Below are 26,552 nucleotides of genomic sequence, written 5' to 3' on the forward strand. Positions count from 1 at the left end.
CTTCTTTATAGTCCAGTGACTTCAAAGTCATTGTAGTTCAGGAGCCACATTCAGCCTGATATGACCTCAAGTGGGTTGGACCAAATAATAATAATTAGAGTCGTATTAAGAACCTATTGGCTAAAATTTGCTTAGAGGTCTTATTTCTGTCTTTGTGAATTAGAAATCAGTATAAGTGAATCCCCAAAGGAACTTTGTGTTGGTAAATGCAAGTTATGCAAATTTACAGGATTTCAGTTCTGTTCAACATGTTGATGGTCATATGAACTATGTTTTCAAGTCAAAAATGTCCAATTTCATCACAATTAATGCTATATTTTCATGTCACAAATGGCCAAGTTATATTTGAACTGAATTTACCTGAAAAACAAATATTCTATTCTTTTAGATTCCCCAATTTTTCGTACAAGATTCTATCCTACATATCACATGTTTTATTTTTACAGGTTCAATATGGAGTATGGTGCTGATTCATCCTGCTTATGTTACGCTAATACATACATTAAGAATGTCACACGCCACTTTTTAAATCAACAGTTTTCTAATAATAAGCATTTTTTATAAAGAAATAACAATTCTATATTGTTATTTACTCTTTAGTATGATGATAAACTATACAATAAATAATTCTGATCCTAGTTTTTGCACAGGGATCATTAGTGTAAACGGTGACATGGCTGCCGAGCATCAGTATGATGGGATCTGTAACAACCATGTCACATCCGTCCACTGCCACATTTTGTGTTTTTGTGTCAGCTGTTATTGTTTTAGATCCACAATACTAACATTTATGAATAAGAGGAGAATTAGCAATAGCAAGTATATAAGTTTATTACTAATAAAGTACTGGTACTGACCAGATCATCATGGGTAATGTCACGTCCGTCCACCAGCAAAAGCTTTCACATACACGTGCTATTCAAAATCCAATATTTCTGAAAATATAGCTTCCACTGTCAAATAATATCAGTAGTCTGTGCACAAATGTATTAGCATTATTTCAACACAGTTCTATGCATTTCCTACAACTTTTTTTTTTTTTTTTTTACAAAAATGGCCACTCATTTGAACCCCTCAGTAAATTTTAGCCACTATAAATAATTAATATTCCAATGTTTTCTCTTTGTTTTATGCTAGCTGCTACCACCTAGAATAGCTAGGTGGTAGCATCCACACCACTGCTAACATCTAAGCTAGTACTTTATTAGAAGGAGTTGTATCTTAATGAAGCAGAACTAAAATATAGAAATTTGTACCTTCATCAGGTTGTCAATCAAATGTTGGTAAAACTATTTAAGGCTGCACATTGTCATTTGGCCAAATATCTCTACCAAGGGTGTGAAACTCACTTTAGTTCAGGGGCCACATTCAGCCCAGTATGCTCTGGTGGGTTGGACCAGTATTTTAATGACTAGCACGTTGAGTTCTAGATCCTCTGATACAGTTCATTCCTTTACTTTCTTGGTAAATTCACTGACATTTTCAGTTGAATAACCTCTCAGCTGGCATGTCTGTTTCTGCACATAAAATTTGACACCATGGCAACGTGGCCCTATTGTTTATCTGTTGCTAGGTAACACACTTCAATGATGATTCTATGACTCTGGGCATAGCAACGTGACTGGCCTTTGGGAGGCCATTGTATTCCAAAATTACTAATATATCCCAAAATATTGATCCTATCAACTTGCCATTTACCAAAAATACATAAGTATGCCAAACTGCAGCAGTCAACTCTTTATGGATTTAGTTTGATGCCTGAGACACACAGAGTCCACTTCCCTTTTATAATAATAATAATAATAATAATAATAATAATAATAATAATCTATAAATAATTAATAATTTCACATTTTCTTTGTTTTTTATGCTAGCTGTTACCACCTAGAATAGCTAGGTGGTAGCAGCTAATCCCTACTAACAGTTAAGTTAGTACCTTACTTTGAGCTGTATCTTAATGATGTAGTACTGAAGTACACACAGGAATATTTACCTTTGTCAGGTTGTCCATTAAAGGCTGGTAAAAGTATTTAAGAGTATATGTAGTCATTTGGCCAAATATCTATACCAGGGAGAGGTGTCAAACTCAATTTAATTAAGAGGCCACATTCAGCTCAAACTTACACACCAATATAATAATAATAATAATAATAATAATAATAATAATAATAATAATAATAATAATATTTTACTGGTCTGACCCAGTTTAGATCATACTGGTCTGAATGTGGAACCTCAACAACGATACTTTTAACATCCTTGATTGTTAATACCTTCAGTGTTATTTCTGGGCCAGATTGGACCCTTTGGTGGGCCAGGTTTTACCCACAGGCCACATGTTTGACACCCCTGCTTCAGATTTTTGACTCTGTTGTCTGTGGTACAAATGTTTTTAGCCAATAATCAGTTTTAGGGGTTTGTGCCAGTATTAATACAATATCCAATGTTCAAAAAAACATATGACATAAATGCCGCTACATATATCAAATACATTACTGTGTATAACCTATACGGTGCTTGATAGTTACATTGCCTTGATATATTAATTTGTTTATAAGCCAATCTCTGTGAGTACATTTTTGAATACATATATGTACACTGTTGCCCAAAATCATTTCTCATGAAATGATTGTGACAAAGTGTGACTGGGACTGTAGTTTGTAATAATTACAGCTGGTCAAAGGCGATTAAATAGGAATAAAAAAAGGAATGCATCTTAAAATAAAATGATTCCAACTGTACATAAAATAGTGTGTATTAAAATAGACATTTGAACTGAGCTTCATCAGGGTTTCTCACTTTCAGCTTGTGACCTAGAAACTCTTCCCTCATCACACCATTGATTAGAATCAACTTTGTCAGAAAGCCGATAATAAATAACTGAGATGCTGCAAGTACGCACACGACTGATTGACTTTTCCGCCGCTGTGCTGTCCTAAAGTACTTGCCTTTCAGTGGTGCAAACGCTTTAATACTGAAAACATCGGAGGCAGATCAAGAAGCGTATAAAAAGCTACAGTATCCAATTGACATCACAGCATTTGTTTATTACAGATTTTTTTTTCTTTAATACAAAATACTGCACAATGTCATGTCTCTTTTATAAGTCAGTATGGAAACTCCCTTTTTTCTGAAAATGAAGACAGGCCTCCCCCATTACTATGAGGAATCAAAAGAAAAGTACAAGAAAAACCCTACATACCGTACAGTTATCAGTACTATAATGTGAATTTCTATACATTTATAAAATCATAGTTATTTGCACTGCTTTTAAAATCTTTGTTTCTTTATTCTTCATTTTTAAGTACACTTACAAACATAATTATTCAACACACACACACACACACACACACACACACTCACACACACACTATAATCCATGTTTTTGGTGTCAAAATGTACTTGCATATGTATGAACTCAAATACACTGTGGTGTGACATTTACTTCTGTTGTGTTTGCTCAATTGTTTGTGTTATGCTCGACACAACATCGCACCGAGTATCCCCATTTAATAAAAAAACAAAAAAAACAAAAACAATTGACAACGTTATGTCAAATGGCTCCACATACAGTGTAAAAGGGTGATTTTAATAATAGTTAGTGACTAAAACTGCACTAATGCGAGAGGGTTTTTTTTATATTTTTTCCCTCTGATACTTGACTTGCTCCTTTCGAAGGTGAAGGGATAAGTGTTTTAACCATGAGTCGAGTCCTAAATGAAAAAGATGGTATCTAAGAGGCGTAAATTCAAGGGTCAACGAGTTTGTGAGTAACCTTTTTTTTAGTTTGTTTGGAAGAACAGATATGCAGTCATACACACTAGAACCTTCACATCATCACATTAAGACACTAAATCAGAGAGAAACAGGAAATATTCGCTAAGGTCTTGAAGGCCACCAGTTGACATTTGAATGAAATTAGTTTAATCATATATTTAGATATATAAATGTACTATATATTAACCAGGTCTTACCCATTTTTTTTTAGAGTTTTACCGAAGCATGGGATGCTGTGAGCGACAACAGGAACACTACATGATCTCACAACAGAGGAGGAGACATGGAACCCCTCAGAGACTAAAGGATGAGAGGTTTGGAAGCATTGCCTGTTTGGTCCTCCTCGTTTTTGTGCTCGTCCCGTTTGGAGTCGAAGCACTACAGCATTAGAGTTTGACAGCTAAAGGGGAGGAAGAGGAGGAGGAGGAAGAGGATGCTGAGACTCATAAGAACCAAAATGATGAGGAAAGGCCAGGAGGGAAAGCCCTGTTCCCCCCGTGGATCAGCCCGTCCTGAAGATCTCCTAGAACAGAGAGTCACTGGAGGGAGGCAGGCATCCAAGTCAAGGGGGTGGGGCTTTGTAATGGCCGTCTGTGGCGGTGGGCGGAGCAGCTCAGATGGATCGAGGCTCGTCTGGGCACTTAGCAGTACGATGCCGAGGTCAGAATATGTCAGCGCAGCCCTCCCAGCTGCCACGCTCCTTGGCCTCCCAGTATCCTCCCCGGTAGATGTGAACCTGTTCACCTGTTATCGGGTCCTCGCAGCGCTCAAACCAAAGCGCCTTGTAGGTGTCATGAGGTGCGTCTACAGGAGAGAGAACATATGACAGTGAGCTGAGACACTCTAAGACGACAGTGTATACGGGTCATTCTACTGAAAAGGTGCAAACTGCCATCACATAAAATGAACAAAAAAAACATCTGAAAACCATATTGACCCATCGGAGTGGAGGTGGAGGTAGAGGTGGAGGTCGGGTCCGCTTTGGCGTGTCCGCGGACCCCTCCCTCAGTCCTCAATCAGACACATCATCCACCTGTCGCAGGCCCGCGACCCCTGTTTCATCAGTAGACCCTGTATTTAAGGGTCTGGTCTGTGCAGCGCTGGGTCAGTGTCTTCTCATCATCTGGGCGATGAGGTGCCCAGGCAATGAGCGCGTGCACTATGAACGCACAGCCTCTGCGAATTTTCCGTGGACATTTGAGGTTTCATAGTCCATACATTTATCATCCTACATAATCCTACATTGTATGACACCATGTACATGTACCTGTATGAGTCCCACGGTCATAAAAGCTGAGCTTTATGCAGACCTGTTTAGTCCAGTTCACCAGACGTCTGGACTTTTATCTCCATCCTTCATTCATCAGACTCCTGTTTGTTCCCCTTAGTTGTTGTTTCTGTTAATAAATCCGCTTTTTCCCTTCCACATGTGCATTTCAGTTCTATCCATACACACACTAGACAGTAGACTGTGGTCAGCGACAGGAGGAGCAGCCCGAGTGAAGCGTCAGATTCAGAGGTACACATATCGGATGCGAGGACGGCGATAATGGATCGGATGCTGGACGGCCGTAATGGATGATTGACAGGAGGCTCAGCCACGCTTGGCCAATTATTTCATTCGGACTGAATAAAATGATTGGTCAGAATTTTATCAGAAATATGAGCAATGTATGAGTATTAAACATTTTTAGTTCCAAAACCTGGTGGATTTCTTTTACATTTTAGTTTGACACACGCTTATTAGGAGCGTTTGAAGATGACAAAACGAAAAGTGTAAAAATGCCACATCATATGGTATGGCTTTAATTCTACAAGTGCTTTCTAATGTGCAATGGCCTGTTTGTCGCTACTGTTTTTATAGTTACTGTAATTCCTCTTTTAATAATTTTAATAGTAATATTTCTTATATGTGTACATTCGGTGTTGTGCTGCTACTGGAACCTCAATTTCCTGAGGGCTCTGCCCAAGGGAACAACACAGTGTGTTCTATCCACCCATTCATCCATCTATGCTTAATCTATTTGTGTATCTGTATCTTTTTCTTGTGAGACAGCAGTTCACACCAAACAAGTAGAATGACCTTCTGACAAGATTAGAGGAACAGAAATGAAGGTAAGGAGAGTGAAAATGAAAAGACAAAAAGAGAAATACTTGCATTTTAAGGATGAATCAGTAATAGAGTCCTCATCGACAGCTTTTGGGAGAGAAAAGGGACCACAGACACGATTTTTCATCCCTTATAATCAAGATTTTCCCCATTCAAAGCAGAGAGGAAATCAGCAGGAGAAAAGTGGAAGCTGAAGGATATTGTTCATGCTCACCTTCTTCTGATTGGCTGGCCGTGCGCTGGTTGGCCGCCTCCCTCTCCCTCTCACGCCGGGCGCTACGCTGTTTCTCCTCCAGCCGTTGCTTTTCAGCATTGGCCTCTTCCCAGCGGCCGTCCTCCATCAGCCGTTGGTCCGGACGGCGCCGGCTGTCGGTGGGCGCCACCCCCTCCTCCTGCTCATTCAGGGACAGCGCCAAGGCAGTGAAGTAGTACATGGTCTCTGCTCCCTCACTGTGGACGGGCACAGATGAGAAACACCATTAAAACTCACTGTGCTTTTCTGTGCAGCAAAAATTTAAGCAAATAAAAGCAAAGATTTAATAATACATTTACAACTGGCTTCATAAGGCGTCTTAAGAGTCTGAAACAGCATGTGAATGGGATGTTGCACACTGTCATTAGTAGGTGCCGATATGACTGATACAGTGTATGAAAAAAGTCTGGACACTCCATGCATCTGTGGTATGTTGCATTAAGAGTCAGTCTTGAGTCAATGAACTGTGTCGAGTATTGTTCCACTCTCAGAACCCACATGTTCTTGTGCTCTGTTCCATCATGGTATGATATAACTGAAAAGAATTTAGTTGTGTTGTTTTTTCTTTGGTAACAATGAACAAGAAAAATATTTACATTTTTTTGTGTCCGTCATTCTTTTTTTAGCACTAATACAAATACAAACTGTCAAAATACTCCACAACAAAAATAAGCTGTGCATCAAAAACTATTTTTAAGCTGAAATATGCAGATTTTTCTGACTATTCATTGTGTAGTAAATGCTCTTCATCTGTATTTTATGATTTAGATCCATTTTAATCCTGCATTCATGTATATCCTTATGTAGATATCACAATTTGGCCAAAAATATTTCTTGGGCAATTATGCTATGAAGCCAATGATATGTTACATCACAGGAGGTGAGTGACAACCTCCAGAGCAGAGTTGTGATGAAACACTAATGTGACCGTCACATCTAAGTCCTCAGACTGAGGTCACACTGAAAAAGATCAGATCTGTATCCGATTCTGATCAAAGAATGGAAGGAACTCAGAATCAGACTTAGAACATGCGTAGCCAAACTGATAAGAACATACGGGAGCGGGTTCCTCCTCCACACTTCTCTGGCTTTGAGGGTTTGATAAACCGTCTTCTGTTTGCCTTCGGTGCCGTTCTCTCCTCCACGGCTGCTCTGCATCACCCTGGAGAACTCCATCTTCTCATCCCATGTCCCAGACAGAACGTAGTGGGCTTTCCCGTCCTTGTCCATCACCACACCTGTCACCTGCAGGGTGTAGGGAGTTGATAAGAATTTAGTGATTCCTGGTGTTTAACCCCACAAACGTAATAACTCCCACAAATGTAATAAACCGCAAACGTAATAAAAAATTGCAGTTTTTAATGTAATAATCCCACAAATGCAATAACAGTCACCTACCACAAATGTAATACCTCATTTTCGACAGTGTGCTCCTACGCGCTATATTGTTATCATAATCATATCCAGACATTTTATTTACAGGGTTCATAGGCTTCTATTATACTTAATGAGAATAAATAACATCCAGTTCATACTGAAGCTTTTATAAAATCTTTATAACATTTTTACCCATTCTGTTTTGTTCCTCTACTTGTACTTGTAACTAAACATCTATTAATCTGGAATTAGTACCCTGTGGTGTAACTGCAACATTTGATCATTCTAAAAAGGCCAGTATCCAAAAAATAAGAATAAATGGGAAGAAAAAGAAAGATGAATAAATATTCATGCATACATGACTGCAATGTATGTGATGTAGTAACTTATTACATTTGTGAGAAGTTATCACAATTTTGGAAACTGAAGATTTTTACCGTCCCAGAAATGTAAGAAATCCCCACAAAGGTAATAATTATTAAGTTCATGAGAAACTTATTACATTTGTGGGATTATTACATTAAAAGATGGAAATTTTTATTACGTTTACAGTTTATTATGTTTGTGGGATTAACACCAGGTCCATTATTGATATCACATATCGGTCTGATTCTTGTATCGATTCTAATTGGATCAGGGAATAAACTATAATACAAATGGCTTTGTTTGCATCAACCCTTTAATATCAACTATGTATTAACATGTATGTATTGTACATTCAGTTGGAACAAACCTCATAAAGGGTTCTACAGGTGGAGTGTGAGATCCACCAGTTGCAGCCTCTGAGCCTGGTTGTCTAAATGTAATTCTAGGATTTAAAGATTACTCATGAATTATTCATTGCTGCTGTAAACTTGGAATTTCCCCTTGTGGGACTAACAGGAATATCTTATGAACAATAGTACAGCAGGTTGACACGGGAATAACACTAACATTACTGGGTATTGACAGAACCCGGAGGAGTCAGTGGCTGTGACAGAGGACGCCTTGCTCTAGGCTCCGCCTCCAGAGTCACCGCCCCTTCCCTAAGCAGCCAATCAAAGATGTTCCATTGACACAGTTTAACTGGATACTGTGGTTACCCATTTGTGGATGTTGGAGGCATTTAACCCTTTGTGGTAATGGAAGCTCCAGTCCTAGTGTCGTCTTTACTTGTAAATTAAAAACATACTTTAGAGGATTCAGAACTAAAATACGGAAATGACTTGATGACGCATCTCATGTGATGACGTCATGGAACCAATAATTGGAATCGCTGAGTAAACAGACTAATGATATCAAGAAAACTGAGCTTGTGGGAACCTCGATTCGATTCCCATCCTGTGACCTGATGATAGAACTCTTCCATTAAAGCTCACAGGAGTAAGAAAACAAACACTAAGATGAGATTCTGTCTAAATAATCCACACAGCGTTCCCACCTTCCTAGCCACGTCTCTGGAGAAGTAGCTGTAGGGGGCGAACTTCAGATGGCATCGGTCTCCGGTGGTGTGGTTCACTACATCGATCTCTCCAGACTGGGGAGATGAAAATACAGAATCAGAGAAATGTTCTGTCACAAGTGGTTAACACTTTAATGCATTCTCTCCAGCACATCAGTATTTCCGGTTAGAAGACACTGATACATCTATTTAATTCTGGTTGCTACTCGATTTACAATATTTCTGCATCTGAATATGAATGTTTCTTCTGAATTAGACCTCTATCTGAACTTTTTCAGACTAAAACATGCAGGATATGCTGATATCAATCTGTTTTATTCAGCGTTCTTTGGACACTTGTATAACACATTTGGAATATACAACTTATTTGCAGGTTTCATGTTGCGATGTAGTCACCTGGGTAAAGGAAAGTCATCATTTCTGCTCAGGAGACGTTATTAGTAAATACAGATAATAGCCCCCCTTTTCTACTGCTAACCTTCAACTTTACCCAGGATTCTGAAAAACCTCTGCTTGTTTCCACCAAAATTACCTGACTAAAAACACTTTCCCTCGACTTCAAACTTTGCCTGAAAAAAGTCCCTAGAAGCAGGGTAGCATTTTTTAGATTCCATGGAATTCTTTGGGGCGGGGCTATGTGCTGAAGAAAGCTGAGTGTTGGAACACACTTGCAGCAAATGGGAATTACAATGGAAATTAGTCGACTAGGGATATTGTCTTTTTTGGAATATGGGGAAAAAACTGAATATTTTGTGCATGTAAACATAATTAAAGTGGTGGATAAAGTAGCTTTGTCAGGTTTTTATTGACCTAACTAAACTGAATATTTGATGTTTTATCAAAGCTTTAAACCAGTGGCAAGTTTGTGTCCATTAGGAAATGTACATCTATGCAGACGACTTCAAGTGTGCACCCAATCAGAAAAAACTTTTAACCAAATTCACTGCAGAGAGTTAATTACTTTTCCCATGTCTGATGACGGTCTTCAGTGTCTTTTTAAGGTTTTTGGGTGTTGTTTAACTACTCTCCACACCATCTTTGTCACTTTCTGTAAACAAAGATGGTAATAAATAAATAAATAAATAAATAAATAAATAGTCTAAAATGATATGGTGTAGGTGTGTTTTGGCTTAGGTGCTGTGCAGGCTTGGCTTTTGATTATGTGATTAAAAGTACACATTTTTGCATATTTGTGGAATTTTATTCTTACAATATTTAGGAAATCTTTCCATTGATGAAGTAAATTTTGTACTAATTTGGTGCATACTGCATGACCACACTTTTAAGTACGGGTCTGAATGAGAACTATGACAGCCAAGCTTTTTTATGACACTGTGAACCATACTATAACCACAACACATGTAAAATGAGCTTTTCCTCTTTTCTAAAGGTGTATTTGTGAGTCATTTGTGTCAGTTTCATGAGAATGTTTGAGTATGTTCATGCCAGATTCTCTGAATTCTAGAGTTTCATAATCGGACTGAATCTGAAAGTTACAGGGCAAGAAGAAACATATTTGTATGGCCTAGCAATACCTTTCATAGTTTTTTGAAACTTTTTAAGACCTCAGATAGTGTCTTTTCTAGGTCCCTCATAACAGAGATGTCCAACACCACCAGTCAAAAGTTTGGACACACCTGTTTTTTCTTTATTTTCATGACTATTTACATTGTAGATTCTCACTGAAGGCATTAAAACTATGAATGAACATATAGAATTATGTAGTTAAAAAATGTGACATAACTCAAAACATGTTTTATATTTTAGATTCTTCAAAACAGCCACATTTTGTTTTTATTACTGCTTTGCACATTCTTGGCATTCTCTCGATAAGCTTCATGAAGTAGTCACCTGAAATGTTTTCCAAAAGTCTTGAAGGAGTTCCCAGTGATGCTGATGCACTTGTTGGCCATCTGCGGTCCATTACGTCATTTAAATGAGAAGGTGAGTCCAAACTTTTGACTGGTAGTGTACATATTTACTATTTGACGACTATATGGCTTACCCCCCCTAAAAAAAGGCTTATGTTCTTATTTTCATTGCCTTATTTTCTAAAGGATTCCTTTTGTGAATTGCATAAACATCTGTAAAATGACTGATCACATGTGCTTGTTTACAAGTCTGAAGAAGTTCATGGTGTTTGTGTCACAGCAGAAACAAACCCAGATAAGGGAGCTATAGTAGCAAAGGGATTTTTTTTTTTTTTTTTTTAAAGACAATTCCTAGCGAGGATGAGAAATATTGGTGAAAATCTCTGCATGTTTTAGATGTATCCCTCTTCCAACACACCTGATTCAAATGATAAGCCTAACATCAAACACTGCAGAATCTTGATGACGACCGTCAGGTGTGCTGGAAGAGGGAAACATCTAAAACATGCAGAATAGTAGCTCTTGAGAACCAGGGTTGGGCACCCCTGATCTAAGATCTAATGCGTGAAATCTCTTTGAACTATATTAATGAGAAGTGCAAAGGAGATAAAGTTAGTTACAAGTTTATTTATAGTTTCACATTTCCAATTAATCTGATCTTTACAGGGTGGGGAAGCAAAATTTACAATGAACATTTAGTTGTTTTTTCTCACCAGGCACTACATCAATTGTTTTCAAACCAAACATATATTGATGTCATAATCATACCTAACTCTATTATCCATACCTTTTCAGAAACTTTTGCCCATATGAGTAATCAGGAAAGCAAACGTCAAAGAGTGTGTGATTTGCTGAATGCACTCGTCACACCAAAGGAGATTTCAAAAATAGTTGGAGTGTCCCTAAAGACTGTTTATAATGGAAAGAAGAGAATGACTATGAGCAAAACTATTACGAGAAAGTCTGGAAGATACTATTAGAGAAGAATGGGAGAAGTTGTCACCCGAATATTTGAGGAACACTTGCACAAGTTTCAGGAAGCGTGTGAAGGCAGTTATTGAGAAAGAAGGAGGACACATAGAATAAAAACATTTTCTATTATATAAATTTTCTTGTGGCAAATAAATTCTCATGATTTTCAATAAACTAATTGGTCATACACTGTCTTTCAATCCCTGCCTCAAAATATTGTAAATTTTGCTTCCCCACCCTGTATATTTAATACTAAATAAGGCTAAACAGCTGCAGAAGTGTAATTTAGGCGTCTGAGCTCACAGTCGGCTTTACCTGATCGATCCACAGTTTTCCCACAATGATGTTGTGCACCGTTGTGGTTACTTTCTTCCATGTGTAGTGATTGTTGCTCTTTTCAAAGATTGCATGAATTGTCCCTGCAAAAGAGCAAATCAAAAGCGTGTTAAACAAACAGATATGTTAACTGTTCAGCAGTCACAGCAGGACAATTGTCTCTTAAGGTGTAACCAATACATTCCTCTGACTTTACTCACTAATCCTTCAAACTGGTCAATGGTTTGTACTCTGTATTGTGGCGATGGATATGTTCTGAATCACACCCAGAACCCACATCAGAATTAAACCTGGAGGAAATGCTGTTCTAAATGTGTACACCTCGTACCTAAAGGCATGATGGAGAGATATTTTCCCCTGAACTTGCTAGCGACTGTGATTTCCTGCCTCAGAGTCCAACCGCGATCAGAGATCACGTGATGCGCTGCTGCAGGAGGGTGGTGGCTCACCTGGAAGAAGACAATATGGTGGTTTAAATTTATAGAGAAAAATCCATGGAGGTATTTGTTCTGAATGCCGCTGTCATGCAGGTGTGGCGCTCTTATACAACGATGATTCACACATGCTGATAAGAACACAGTCCTCTCAGGATAATTAGACCACAAAGCATGAGAATCCCTGTGCTAAATCTGAAATCTAATTATATAACTCATATTCATCTACAAATGCACCAACACTGCCCTCTATTGACCATCTACAAAGACTTGTCTTACTGCTTCAAAGCAATATCTATTGGATTACGAGGGCTGTTCAATAAGTTCATGGCCTCACCCAGATATACTGGTTGTTATAATACAGGATGTTACATTCTTTCGTGATGGGATAGTGATGCTTGAACATCGATGGACCAAGTGCATTGCTGTAAATGGAGATTATGTTGAAAAATAAAATATAAATTATCAGTCTGTGTTGTTCTGTTCTGGGTGAGGCCATGAACTTATTGAACGGCCCTCGTACGTTTGATAAACTTCCTTTTGCCTCAGGAATACAAACCAGTTTCATTCTCTTTCTGTACCCTTCAGCTGGCCTTCTGCATATTTTCTGCAATTTCTTTTCTGTCCTCTAAGCATCCTTTTAAATCTACTTAATCATTAATAACCCTAGGGTATCCCGCCCACAGAGGCCCTTCTATGCCACAAAAAGCACGGAATCTGAGCAGCACCGTGGTAATGTCACAATTTTTTTCAAAGTTTTTTTCCTTCTTTTTTTCTTTCATCAGCTTGAGCCATAAACAAAAATACCAAATACTCAATAAGTGTCATATTTTTAACCTTTTAAATGCAAAAAAACCCACAAAAACAACCTTTTTTTCCCCAATGGATGACATAAAAATGAGACTGCCTTTTTTTTTTTCTTTTTTTTTTTTTGCAGCCTGGCAAATGTCAATGATTTACAGCAACACTGGTTAATACGCATTACTATTTTTTGTGTTAGGTCAAATGTTAAATGCTAAATTGTGTCAATGCAAATTTTTTACTCACCTCGGAGAAGAGTGCCAGTGTAAGTGATTTTAGTGACTGGGTCAGACTTTTAAAAATCATGCTAAAATGAACAACTTTTGAATCCTGACCTAAAACAAATTGTGAAAAATAATATGATCTTTTATAAAATGAAGTGCAAAGTGTCCATAATATAAACCCGAATACTGAAAGGTTAAAAAGGAACCTGGAGATTTTTTTTGTTTGTTTGTTTTTTTGTTTTTAAACTTTATATTTTAACATTTTTAAGAAGATTTCTGTTTTACATCATTAACGTGACCATAAAACAAATTTTTTACTCAGTGTGGCTGTCATAAAATGACGTCGTTTGACCACAGGATGTTATGTCTGATATATTGGTGCAAAGTGTTATCCCATAACCAAAAACTAATTTAATTTTGTAAATATCAGACATTTACCATGATTTACGGGAATCCAAGACAGTATTTGAGATGGCTGTTCTGGTCTTTGTCTATGTGCTGTCAGTTGATGTGATTGCTTTGACAGTGAGCATTTTTAGATAAACTTGAGCTCATCCCTGTGTATGATTAGCTGGTACAAAATACAACCTTTTGATACATTTTTCTAAATACTGGGACAGTTTACCACTAAATAAGAAAACGTTCCATACATCCCACTTCCAAAACAGTGGTGAAAACCAAACCAGTCTTGTGATCGTTTTTAGCTTTTTTTTTTTTTTTTTTCTTGTCTTTAATGGGCTCAGCTGGCTGACAGGCAGCTGTCTGTACCGATAAGGCAGCAGCCGACACCAACTGTACTCCCAGTCATCACTGCCCATCTTTCTAACACCTTTGCTTGTGTATCCTCTTTTATTTGGACATTTTACCAGGGAGTATCTCACACTAATTTTTTTTTTTTTTTTTTTTAGCTTTTAACTTTTTAATGTGTTTAATTGCGATGTTTTCTGGTACCATTAATGTGCACTGTCCCTACCGAGTAAAGTAATAAATAAAACAAATGCATTTTCTGCAATAACGACCAACGTACAAAAACCGTTCTTAAATAAAGCTTTCAGGTATCTGTGCTTTACTTGAGTATCTATATATACACATCTGATTCACGGACGGATACGGAAGAAAATGATTTTATCATGAGTAAGCAGTTGTTTTTTTGTGTTAACATCTAAACTAATCTGATCAGGAAGCAAAAGGCATTTCAGAGTTGATGAGGGCTTATTATCTGCACAGAAAAGACACAAAAGGGAAGTTAGAGATCTTAAACTTCTGGGTGTGTGGGCTTTTACTGACTGTATCCTTCCTCATATTTGCTGTGGGATGCTTTCATTTTCTCGTGGTCTCACCTGCTCACATAGGGATCGGTATCCGCTCTCTCTCCTGCGGTCGAGCTCGTATGTTTCGCCGAGCAGCGGGTTGAAGGGCTTCCCTGTGCGGTGGACGGTGGTGGAGTACGAGGACACGGAGAAGGCGGCCACGTAACACATCTGCTCCAAAGAACTCTGGCACTTGGCTGCCTTATCCAGCAGCTCATGGTACTCCAGATCCTCCGACAACCGCTGCAGCATTGAAATAGGCTCATTGAAGTTAACCTAAAGGACAAAAGACAAGGATCCGAGTGTGTTTTATTGTTCTTAATGAAGGATAATAACTTACTGTATGAGGCTGATAATGAGCAGTAGAGCGTGATTCACTTCTTAATTAAGGCCTATAAAATAAACCAGTTCATGACAATAAATGAGAAAATATTAGACATACATGCATGTGTCTAGAATCATCTAAGAGTTATCACATTTAACAATAGCAGGAGAAAAAGGGGGAAAAAAACACAATAAACGTGGACACAGATTGAAACAGAACTGCCAGAAAAATCAACTTCAATTTCCCTCAATGTTAATAGTTCATGGTGAATCAAACGACTCTGCAATTCAAGTTCTTTAAATGGGTTCTATGCAGTACTGATGTTCCAAACTCTTACCAGAAGAGGGAAGTCATGTACCATCACACAGTTAGGACCAAAACCACCAACGAACCAACCCCATGTATCCACAGACTGTATCAGTCACTGAATAAAGTCTAAAGCTCATTGTTTCCACACATCTATATTATGGAATCATCAAGTTTTCTTCTTCAGACTAAAACTCACAGACGCTTATTTTGACAGTTGCTCAAAATAACAGTGTCTTCACTTCACATCTTCACACCTCCCTCTAGTGGCATCATAAATCTCCCGACCCACTAATAGAAATGTCTGTACAATCCAATACATTGGCATCTTTGACAGAACTCCACAGGTCTTTATTCTAAATGCTATAGTGACAATTCAAGGACTTTTTTCAGTATTTAAATGTAGAAATACTACTTATCGACCCTTTAAAAAATAAAGTTTTGGAAATATTGTTTTAATTCATGCATTCATTTCAAGCTTCTTTTTAAGGTTTTCTCTTCAGACCTGAAAAGCTCAAATAAGTGTAAAATGTCTGTTGTTAATTTAGGTTTTATAATAATAATAATAATAATAATACTTGTGTTATTATTATTTTACTGCATACTTATACTATTTACTTATATATCATTGTTAGGGCTACTACTATTATCACTTTATTATAGTTGTTATTATTTCTGTTGTTATAAATTCATATATATATATATATATATATATATATAGATATAGATAGATAGATAGATAGATAGATAGATAGATAGATATAGATATATATATACACACACACACACACATACACGCACATATATTATGCATATAATATTACAACATAATTACTTATTTATCTGTGATATTTATTATTATTACTACTTTATTACTTATCACTACTAATGCTTCTAATGTGCAGTTGGCTATTTTTCACTCCTGTTTCTCTAGTCATTGTTATTACTTTTTTCTTTTCCCTTTTGTCTTATAGTATTTCTTATATGTGTACATTCAATGCTGTACTGCTACTGGAACCTTAATTTCCCAATGGATCCTCCTAGGGATCAATACAGCTCTATCTAATATAATGTAAATACTATATATAGACCCTTTAAAAATCCAGAGTTTTGTAAATATTGTTGACCTGAAAAGCTCAAATTAACTCACCACGAAAAGGCAAACTAAAATGTATCTGAAATCAAAGTTGTAAAAGGGAGACTAAAGTAAATGTAAATGACTCAAAATAATTCCATATTCTTTGATTGAAGTCATGCATATTGATAACAACTGGTTTCTAAGTGGGTTTATTCCTGTCATCAGTGGTTTTCAGAGAATGCCGTCAGCCTGGTATCGCAGACATGGAGATGACCTGTGTTGTGAGTCAACTCACAAAGCGCACGAGCGTCACAGCGCCAAATTGACTTAAGTGTTAAGTTTTCATTACAAACACACTGACACATGAAGAGTTGCCAAACAGGAGGTGAAACTGGTTCGACTTTGTGTCAGTCACACTGGGAACAAAAAGACTCACAGGCATTGGAATCTTGGACAGCTCTTTGCCAATGCAGTTCTTCATGATGCTCCAAAGGTTTAGAGAGTAGTTGGGTTTGTCTGGGATGCGAGTCCTCCTCTTTTTTAAGGGAACCAGCTCTGATGGGGACTCCTGGTTCATTGCTAGAGGCTCCTCATTTAGCTACAAAACAGAAAACAGTGTCAATATAAGCTATAAAAGAAAAACTGAAAACCTTTGTAACAGAATATTCAGAATCACACAGTTACAATTTTTCCCTAAAAGATTTTATCTGACAGAATAACTGAACACTGTTGGAAAAGAACAGTTTATTTTATTTATGTTTAATAATAAAAAAAATGCTTAAACCCACCGACTGATCATCAGGGCACATTTCACTGTTGAAACCACTGACGTTGCTGCTTGATCGTCTAAAACAGGATATAAAATTAAGTTAATTAAAAGGATCGTGCACAAGTTTTTGCTGTTAAGATAACGAAACTAAAAGCCTAAAAGGAAATGGTGTAAAAACAGCCAGTACAAGTATGAGGAATAAACTCAATCCTTGACTGAAGATCAATGACATCGAAACAAAAATGCGGAACAATGACTAACAGATAAACTATTGCACCAATATACTTTTCAGTGTTCCTTCCCTATTTGTATATGACCATAATTAACAGCACTAACTTGTGAAACTGAGGATCTGCAGGTACGGTGATGAACTCCGGCGCTTCCTCCATGGCATCGAAAAACTCATTGTCGTCATCTTCGTCACTTGCTTCGCCTTTTCCTGGCCCAGTAGAACCTTAAAACAGTCGAACATTAAATCAGCTTCATGATGTTAACTCTACAATTTAGATTTAGCATCTTTTCATGACAGTTAACCCTCAGAGCTCTATGGGTATTTTTGTTGGTTTTTTTACATACTTTCTAACACAAAACCCAAGTGATTTATATTAAAATGGTCAGGACAATCTCAGCTTTATGTAAAGTGAGGCCTGTTTTTACCCTCGAGCACTGCAAAAAAAAGAGATCATTCAGCCCAAATGCTTTAAGTTTGAAGTCAGACAACACACCCTCACTCATGTGGAAGAAGTGTGTTGGTGTTGAAATAGGTTTAACAAAATGTACTATATGAATAAAATAAGAGGTAAGTGTAGAAAATGTGTCTAAAATGACATTTTGTAATACTGTCTTTTGAGAATAAATATTTTCTGTCATTCTATTTTCACCAAATGTCTAAAATGGGACTCAATAATGACTTCATATTACATAATACTCATTAGATGTATGTAAATGACCATTATATTATATGAATATTTACTAAGTACACAATATTTACATATTCTACATTCATTTTACAGTATTTCTGTCCTGTCTCTCCTCATACCTCTACATTAAACTGGAATAGGGCGGGCCTTAGTGGTTCCAGAGTGCCTACTGTTTGGTAAAAGTAAACAGACAAGGGATTCAACCCATTATGTTGCACAAGTTGACGAACAAAGGACTGATCCTATTCCGTACAGTAAGAGGTTGAAGATATGTGTGTAGTTATCTGTGACTGGTCCTCTATCTCCAGCTGTCAATCACATAAGACATCAAAGGAGTGTGTAACATCCATTCACAGAAGTATTTCAACCACATTTCTATGGCGGTCATGTTTTTGGACAAATTGTGACATCTGCACAACTTTACTCTAACACTTTTTCATGACCTGAAAATATTCCCATAGCAAATATGATATAAGGCTAATAAGTAAGTAAGTAAGTAAGTAAGTAAATTTTATTTATAGAGCACTTTTCACAGACAGAGTCACAAAGTGCTTTATCAATTCAAATCAAATCAAATCAATTCAAATCAAAATCAAATCAAGTTTACAGAGACCCAACAGAGTCCTTCAGGAGCAAACACTTGTGATTGGTGACAGTGGTGAGGAAAAACTTCCCTTTAACGGGCAGAAACCTCAAGCAGACCCAGACTCCTGAAGGATGGCTGTCTGCCTTGACCAGTTGGGGTTAAAGAGAGAGAGTAAAGGAGGAGAAAAGAGAGAGCGTTAGAGATATAGAGAGACTGGGGGAGAGGGGGGGGCGCACATGGAGGACTTTATGATGAATACATAGAGTGTAGTCAGTCTGTGATGGCCCTGGGTCAGGTGGGAGACAAAAAAGCCTTTTTGAACAGGAGGGTTTTGAGGTGTTTTTTAAAACTCTCTACAGAGTCCATGGACCGTAGGTGTAGAGGCAGGTCATTCCATAGACGTGGTGCCACAGCTTTAAAAGACCTGTCACCGCGTGTGCTAAAACAGGTCCATGGAACCATCAGCAGGTGCTGTCCTGAAGACCTCAAGCTACGAGTTGAGCTGTAGGGCTGGATCAGGGAAGCAATGTATGCAGGGGCCTGGCCATGTAGAGCCCGGAAAGTTAGCACAAGAATTTTGAAATGAAAACGATATAGAACTGGGAGCCAGTGGAGAGATTTAAGAATGGGAGTGATGTGGGTTCTCCTGTTTGTGCGGGTCAAAAGCCTGGCAGCAGAGTTCTGGACAAACTGTAGACGGGCCAGCTCCTTCTTGTTTAAGCATGTAAACAGGCTGTTGCAGTAGTCTAAGCGAGAAGACACAAAAGCGTGAATGATCATCTAGAGCTCATTGATGGACACCATAGATCTGAGTTTGGAGATGTTGCGTAGTTGGAAGAAACAGTTTTTAACTAGGTGTTTGGAGTAGAATTCTAAAGACATGTCCTGGTCAAAGATGACACCCAGATTCCTCAGTTTGGTCTTTACTGAGGAACTCAGGTCTCCAAGGTGATGTTTGATCCCTGGGATTGCACTATCCAGGGCAATGATGAGGGTCTCTGTTTTGCTGGAGTTCAGCTAGAGGCTGTTATCATTTAGCCACTGCTTTAGCTCTGACAAGCAGTTGATTAAGGAACAATAAGCTGAACAAAAGTGAAGGGACTCAAACTGTGATTAAGTGTCATAAATGATGAAAAATGTGATGGAGAACTCTCAGTAGGGTTCTTCCATTTTCATTGGACTGAGGTGATATGAAAAAAAAAAACTTGTATGTACTCAAGGATTATAAGAGGAAAAGAAATATTAAGCAAATTCAATATTGATTATCATTACATATTGGACTGATGTCACACAGACTCCCAAAAATCCAGAGGGCTGAAATTTTAGATAGTCACCAAATCAATTATTTAATTTACATTAAAAGAAATCAAGAACTAATTAATTAATTTGAGGGAAAAACATAAAAATGTAATCTTTTGGAACTAAACATCAAACTCTAAGTGATTTATGGATCAATCTGCAACTAATCAAATCAGCTGTGACTAAGGTAGGAGATTCTACGTTTGGTTTTCATTTTTTGAGCCTGTAACTGCAACATCAGTAAGAAACGTCCGGGATTTCATGAATCCTGAGGCCGTTCTTTGTACATAGTGTGGCTGAAGGTGGGTCGGTGTTGTACTTTTATTGTCTGTGGTGGCGTTGGCCTGTGCCGCGCCCCGGAACGCCCTCTCCAGGTGGTTGTGCTGCTTGGCGAGCTGCTCCAGCGTCTCCTCCAGCCTCACGCGCTGCTCTCGTTCTGCCTGGAGCGCCTTCTGCCATCTTTTACTGTGGGCCTGGGCCAATGTGAGGAAGTCTCGGCATGCCTGAGGAAACAAAAACCCATCCAGAAACTCATGACTAGCACATGTTTACACTGTTACTTTATGCATACTTTCTATACTTACAGTCTACTTCTTTACTTTTAGATCTTGTATTTTTACCGTGTTATATCTCTATTTCATATTACGATATTTAGTGTCCACTTTTGCACATATTTTTTATTGCACACTACCTTATCTAGTACTAATATCTACTATATTTTACTGTGTTGTATACTATAAGTATAGTGTGCTGTCACTGGCAGGGACCACCTGCAATTTTGTTGCACAACCTGTGTAATAATAAAGACTTTTCTATTTTATTCTATTCTATTAGCGAGCAATTTCTCAACAAGGGACTCTGCTCTGCACAGGACACTGACAGCAGGGATTGTTTGCTCAGTTCAAAGGAAACTACAAGATTAATCTAAGATACTGACAAGATTCTCAGTGATGTGTTGTAGTTTGTAAACAAGGCACTTACATTAATCATTGCATTGGAGGTGATGCGGAATAGTGTGGCCCTCTCTGTCACCTGACGGATCTTATCCCCCGCCTCTCCAGTCAGGCGTAAGCTGTCAAGTTCTGATAATGACCTGAAAGGTGCATCAACATCAGTAGTAAGTTTACATTTTGAGTTTGCATGAGGCAGGTTTGGGTCTGACAGGTTTAATACAATGGCAGCAGACAGGTGAAGAGCAAAGCAGACTGATAGGAAGTGACATCCTGACCTCTGGAGAGCAGAGCCGTGCTTTGAGATCAGGTCATTGCAGGTGCTCAGATCTTCCACTTTGCTGCCTAATGTTCGGAGAGCCGACTGGACTTCTGAATTCTGTGACCCACCGCCTTGTCCAGGCACCACCGGGTTGGATGTTGGAGAGAAGTCGTCCCCAGAGTCATCTGTTGACAGAAGATTAAAAAAAACATACATTTTTTTTTAATACAGGGTTGATACATATTCTTCAAGATCAAATTCAAGCACTTTTCAAGCACTTCTAAGAGTAATTTTCAAATATTTCCAGCACAGCACCTTATCACTGGGGTAAAATCTACAGGAATACATATACCCCTATTTTTTTTTTAAATTTTTAAAATTCAAGCACTTTCCAAACCTTGAAAACACAACATTGAAATTCAAACATTTTCAAAGATTTCAAGCACCCATACAAACCCTGTTTATAGGATCTGCCAATTTCTCAGCTTCTTCATTTTAAAAATGTTCTAGAAAAGTCAATGTATAAATGAAGAGTACTTCCATACCAGCTCACCTTGACCTTCCAGTTAATATCATGGATTATGTTGAAAAAATTCATGTGACCTTGCAAACTCTAATGCAGGAGTGTCAAATAGATTGGCCGGTGGGCCAAAATCAGCCCACCAAAGGGTCCAATCCAGCCTGTGGGATGAATTTGTGAAATGCAAGAATTACACTGAAGACATCAACCATCAAAGATGTTAAAATCATTTTAGTTCAGGATCCACATTCAGACCAGTATGTTCTAAAGTGGGTCAAACCAGGAAAATACTGTTCATAATAACCTATAAATAATGTCAACTCCAAATTTTTGTCTTTGTTTTAGTGTAAAAAAAAGTACCATAACATGAAACTGTACACATACAAACTATCCTTTCACAAAAATGTGAATAACCTGAAGACATATGAACAATATGAAATGTCTTAAGAGAAAGGCAATTTTACCAATATTCTGCCTGTTACTAAATGTTTTGTGTATTTGTAGATCTATTGTGACCTATAAGTTGTAATGCACAAGTGTAAATGATAAACTGAGGCATAATACTGTTAAAATTTCACTTACTTCTCTCAAGAAATTTCAGGTTGTTCATGTCATTCATATTTTTTAAAGGACAGTTTTTAAATGTAAACATTTCATCATGTAGTTTAAATTTTTTCACTCTAAAACACTGTGAAAAGTTCAGGGTTGCAATTATTGATATGTTATTATGCTAATATTTTACTGGTCTGACCCATTTGAGATCACATTGGACTGCACGTGGCCTCTGAACTAAAAGCAGATCAAGACCTCTGCCCTCATGTATAACACCAAATATTGTTTATTGTCATGATTTTGTAATGTTTGTCCCTCTGTTGTAGAGCTGGGCAACACATCAAAGTAATTTCTGAAGATTGTGGAAAAAAATCTAAATTACAAAACTGAGATCATTCCATGTGAGACTTTTTTTCCTCAACAAAATTCAAGATGCAACCTGTCTGCTTCTTATACTGTATATTAATTCTGAATGTTGTTCTAGTCGTAATGCAGCATATTGTTTTGGTAAAGACGACACTTTCTGATTCATGCTTTGTTTTGAGCTCACGTGGAGAGAAGAAAAAAAAATCTATTAAAATCCTAAATCATCAATGACGATTATCACCCTGTCGTACTCTGAGCTAAATGTCATCCTTCTTCTGCAGATTCTAAGCCTCAACAGTTGCCTAATTTTAATAGGACTGTGTTGAAATTAACACTGAACATCCAAGACTCCCTGTGCATAAAGTGCAATTTGTATTCATGGTTCTGGCTGTTATGAATAAACTAAATGATTTGTTACCTGCCCAATAATCTACCTTTCACTGGGCTGATTACTTAAGACAGCGATTGTATGAAAGAGTAAATGTATTTAAAAACAGCAAGACAGACTTCACAGCAGGAATATTCATTATATTGTACCTGACTCAGCCTGCATGCGGGCTGCTTTGGCTTTGGCCAGCTCTAGAGCCGTGATCCAGCGTTGGCGTTCCACTTCACAGCTGGCTTTAAGGTGATACGTCTGTGCTCCCCCATTGGAGATGACAAAGTTGCAGGCGTCATCCACAGTGATGGTCGCCGTAGCCAGGTTGATGGTGCCCCTGCATGTGTGGCCCATCTCCGCCTGAGTCCTGCCAATCAGAAGCATTACTGGAGATAAACTTTGGAAGGAAGGCAAGTCTCCTGATAGAACAAACAAAAGTAAATATGTGTGCTATTACAATGTACAGGGTTTCTGCACGTTAAAACAAGTGAATTTTAACACTTTTCAGAGAGCATTATGAATTATAATTACACCTCCATACACAATTTACAACCACCCAACATTCATCCACTGGTGCTAATGCTAGCTAACCATAAAATGCTAACACTACACCATCAAGAAGTTAAATTACATAAAACAATATACTTGTAACTACACACTTCTTGACTAATTTACAAATATTAGTTGGTCGTCTGTTATTTGAGAGCTAGCACCTCAACTTTGATACATCAATCAAACTTTCAACCACATGAAAACTATACTGAGATTAGTTAATAACATGTGAAAAGCATTACAATGTACAGGGTTTCTGCAGGTTAAAACAAATTAACAGTTTTAGAGACCATTATGAATTAAAATTACACCTCCATACTGAACTTACTCCCAATCTGAATAAACTAATAGATGGATGATTGTTTTGCTGGTGGCTTTTCACAGCAGCTTTATGTTTCTCCAACCTCCCAGGTCACCCTAATGCTTTCCAAATTAAAGTTCCTAATTTATGGGTTTTCTTGCAGAAGGCAACAAACGTATTTGTGCTTAAGAGTCTGGTTTCGACCAGCTCTACATGTAAAGTGTAACGAGATAACTTTTGTTATCATTTGGCGCTATATAAATAAAATTTGATTGATTGATTAGTGCTTTCATGTTTGTTCTGTTATGTGGTTACAGTATGATGAATATAACTTGCATCCCAAAAATATTTAAAAGTGACATTGTACCTGATGAAATTTAGAGCTGGACAACAGAAATAAAGTATAATATTTATGATTATATTTTCCTTCATCATAATTATCATCTGCTTTTGTGTATTCCGCAAACTATCTAAACTTTTCATAAAGAAATGATCAGGAGTGTGTGCAGTGTAGGCTGACATGACTAGCCGCTGTCGACCAACTAAAATGGATGCCAATGAGCAAGTGAAAAAAAGTAAACATGACCTCTTTGCTACGGTCATATTTTCACTGAGCAGAGAGGTGCTCTATTAAAACATGGAAAATGAAAGCAACAACATTTCGTTTGAGCCACAGAAAACACACAATTCTAAATGATCAGTAATAGAAAACAAAACAGCAATCAAGCAGATTGAAATCACAATTAACACTATTGTCCACAATAATTACACCACAACATTTTCATCAAATCATGCAGCTCCAATTCCAAATTTGACTCATTTTGTAGTTTTGTTGCCTCATGATGAGTGCAGTGTTCCAGAAAACATACTTAGATGCAAGAGTGATATTAAAGCAGCTTCATAAAAGTAACACTAACACTATAATCAAATCAGCTTTTAAGGTACTCAGATTTTTGGATAATGAACTTGATACTTTTTACAGTTCTGAACAAAACCCTGAATCTAATGCTCAGCAAAAAAGGAAATGACCCACGTAAAGATGCTTTTAGTCATGTCAACCTCAACATACTCATCAGAGAATAATCATATCGCAGTCTACTTTCAAATCAGTTTTATCAGCAATCGCATATCAAGTCAGAGCTTATCCTCAACTTGAATATGAACACAGACACAGAGGAATAGATGAGATAAGGCTCATTGTAATTAGTGACTAGTTAAGTGTTAAGACAATATTTACTCAGATCAATATTGTGGGTTTTCTATAGATAAAAGCTTCCGTCATCAGTGGTCTGAGTTTGGCAGGAGAGCATACCTGTAGTACGACAACAACCCATTGCTCAGGACAAACCACCTCCTCTGATATCCCTTGATGTAATTTGTCCACTTGAATACCCATCCTTTGTATGTGTCACCAGCAGGGGTTGGAGTGGGGGTCTTGGGCTCCGACATCACAGCCCCCAAAATCAACACACAGATTTGAGGAACCTTCGGAAATAAATATTAAAGTAGAAATGTTGCAAGTCATTCTCAGAACCTTACAGGACACTATCATGGTTCACTGATAGAGACTGACATGGATCTTTCAGTGAACTCCAAGAGGTCAAAGGTTAACTATGGGATCAATAGAACTCACTGCTGACACAATTATTAAAAACTGTTATTACCTTACATTAACCATGCATAAATGAGACACTGAGATTATGAGTGAATAACACTTAATGTGAATACTCTTCATCCAAATTTACCAGAAACTGTGAAGTGAAATGCTAATTATTTTTTCTAAATGTGGTTCTAGTAAGATTTCAGTATAAAGGTGAGTTGTCCCGACGACAAATAAACTTAACTCGATGATAATGACAGAGGACTAATAATAACTTATGTTAAAATGACAGCTTGACAGCAGGAGCTAGCCAGCGTTAGCTTCTGTTAGGCTACATTGGAATGATGTAAATTGTAGCCCATAGTCTGAACAGGAGCTAAAGTAAAGAATGACATTACTGAAGTTTAGTAGCTGACATTTGCATATATGTTCCGAGGTGGAAGCACAATACGTAGGCACTCAATCCGTCTTACTGGCTAGCCTTCAAACTCGCTAAAGGCTAACGTTACATGTTTACCTTGACGTGTCCAAAATGTTGAGATCAGGCAATCAGACACCCGGTGAAGTCACGGCTAACTTTGACACCCATACGCTAGCTGAGGTGGCTAACCAGCTAACTGACCAAAACGGGACCGCTAAGAGTGAAAACAAATAAACACGAAACGTTCACGACAACAAAACAGCGATGGTAAAATAACGTCACGCCGAGTCGTTTCATTAGTATTCCTCAATAGTCGTGTGCACGGTGTTCATTCTAAAGCTGCGTACGCCAAGAATCTAAAGCTAACTAGCTACATCTGGTCTAACTAGCCTAACCTTAGCCTCTTGGTTACACCCGGGTGCATCAGCCCTTGGTTTCGGCTGGAAACGGAGTTAGCCAC

At 37.8% G+C, this 26,552-nt stretch overlaps 1 protein-coding gene across 2 annotated transcripts; it reads right to left on the reverse strand.

Moving 5' to 3' along the window:
* Nucleotides 1-3,023: 3,023 nt before the first annotated feature.
* LOC115438693 (oxysterol-binding protein 1-like) lies at nt 3,024-26,552 on the reverse strand. Of its 2 annotated transcripts, XM_030162473.1 has the most exons (17): nt 26,189-26,552; nt 25,384-25,556; nt 23,377-23,585; nt 21,418-21,586; nt 21,171-21,282; nt 20,509-20,692; nt 17,721-17,838; nt 17,404-17,461; nt 17,052-17,213; nt 14,937-15,182; nt 12,466-12,586; nt 12,117-12,220; nt 8,938-9,033; nt 7,198-7,385; nt 6,102-6,337; nt 5,936-5,974; nt 3,024-4,581 (listed from the first exon to the last, which is right to left on the reverse strand). In XM_030162473.1, the coding sequence occupies exons 2-17, from the start codon at nt 25,518-25,520 to the stop codon at nt 4,439-4,441; spliced, it is 2,322 nt and encodes a 773-aa protein (XP_030018333.1). In that variant the 5' UTR covers nt 25,521-25,556; nt 26,189-26,552; the 3' UTR covers nt 3,024-4,438. The 2 variants fall into 2 exon arrangements, with proteins under 2 accessions (XP_030018333.1, XP_030018334.1); XM_030162474.1 differs by lacking the exon at nt 5,936-5,974.

The sequence above is a fragment of the Sphaeramia orbicularis genome, chromosome 18 (assembly GCF_902148855.1).
Source record: "Sphaeramia orbicularis chromosome 18, fSphaOr1.1, whole genome shotgun sequence".
Lineage (NCBI taxonomy): Eukaryota > Metazoa > Chordata > Actinopteri > Kurtiformes > Apogonidae > Sphaeramia > Sphaeramia orbicularis.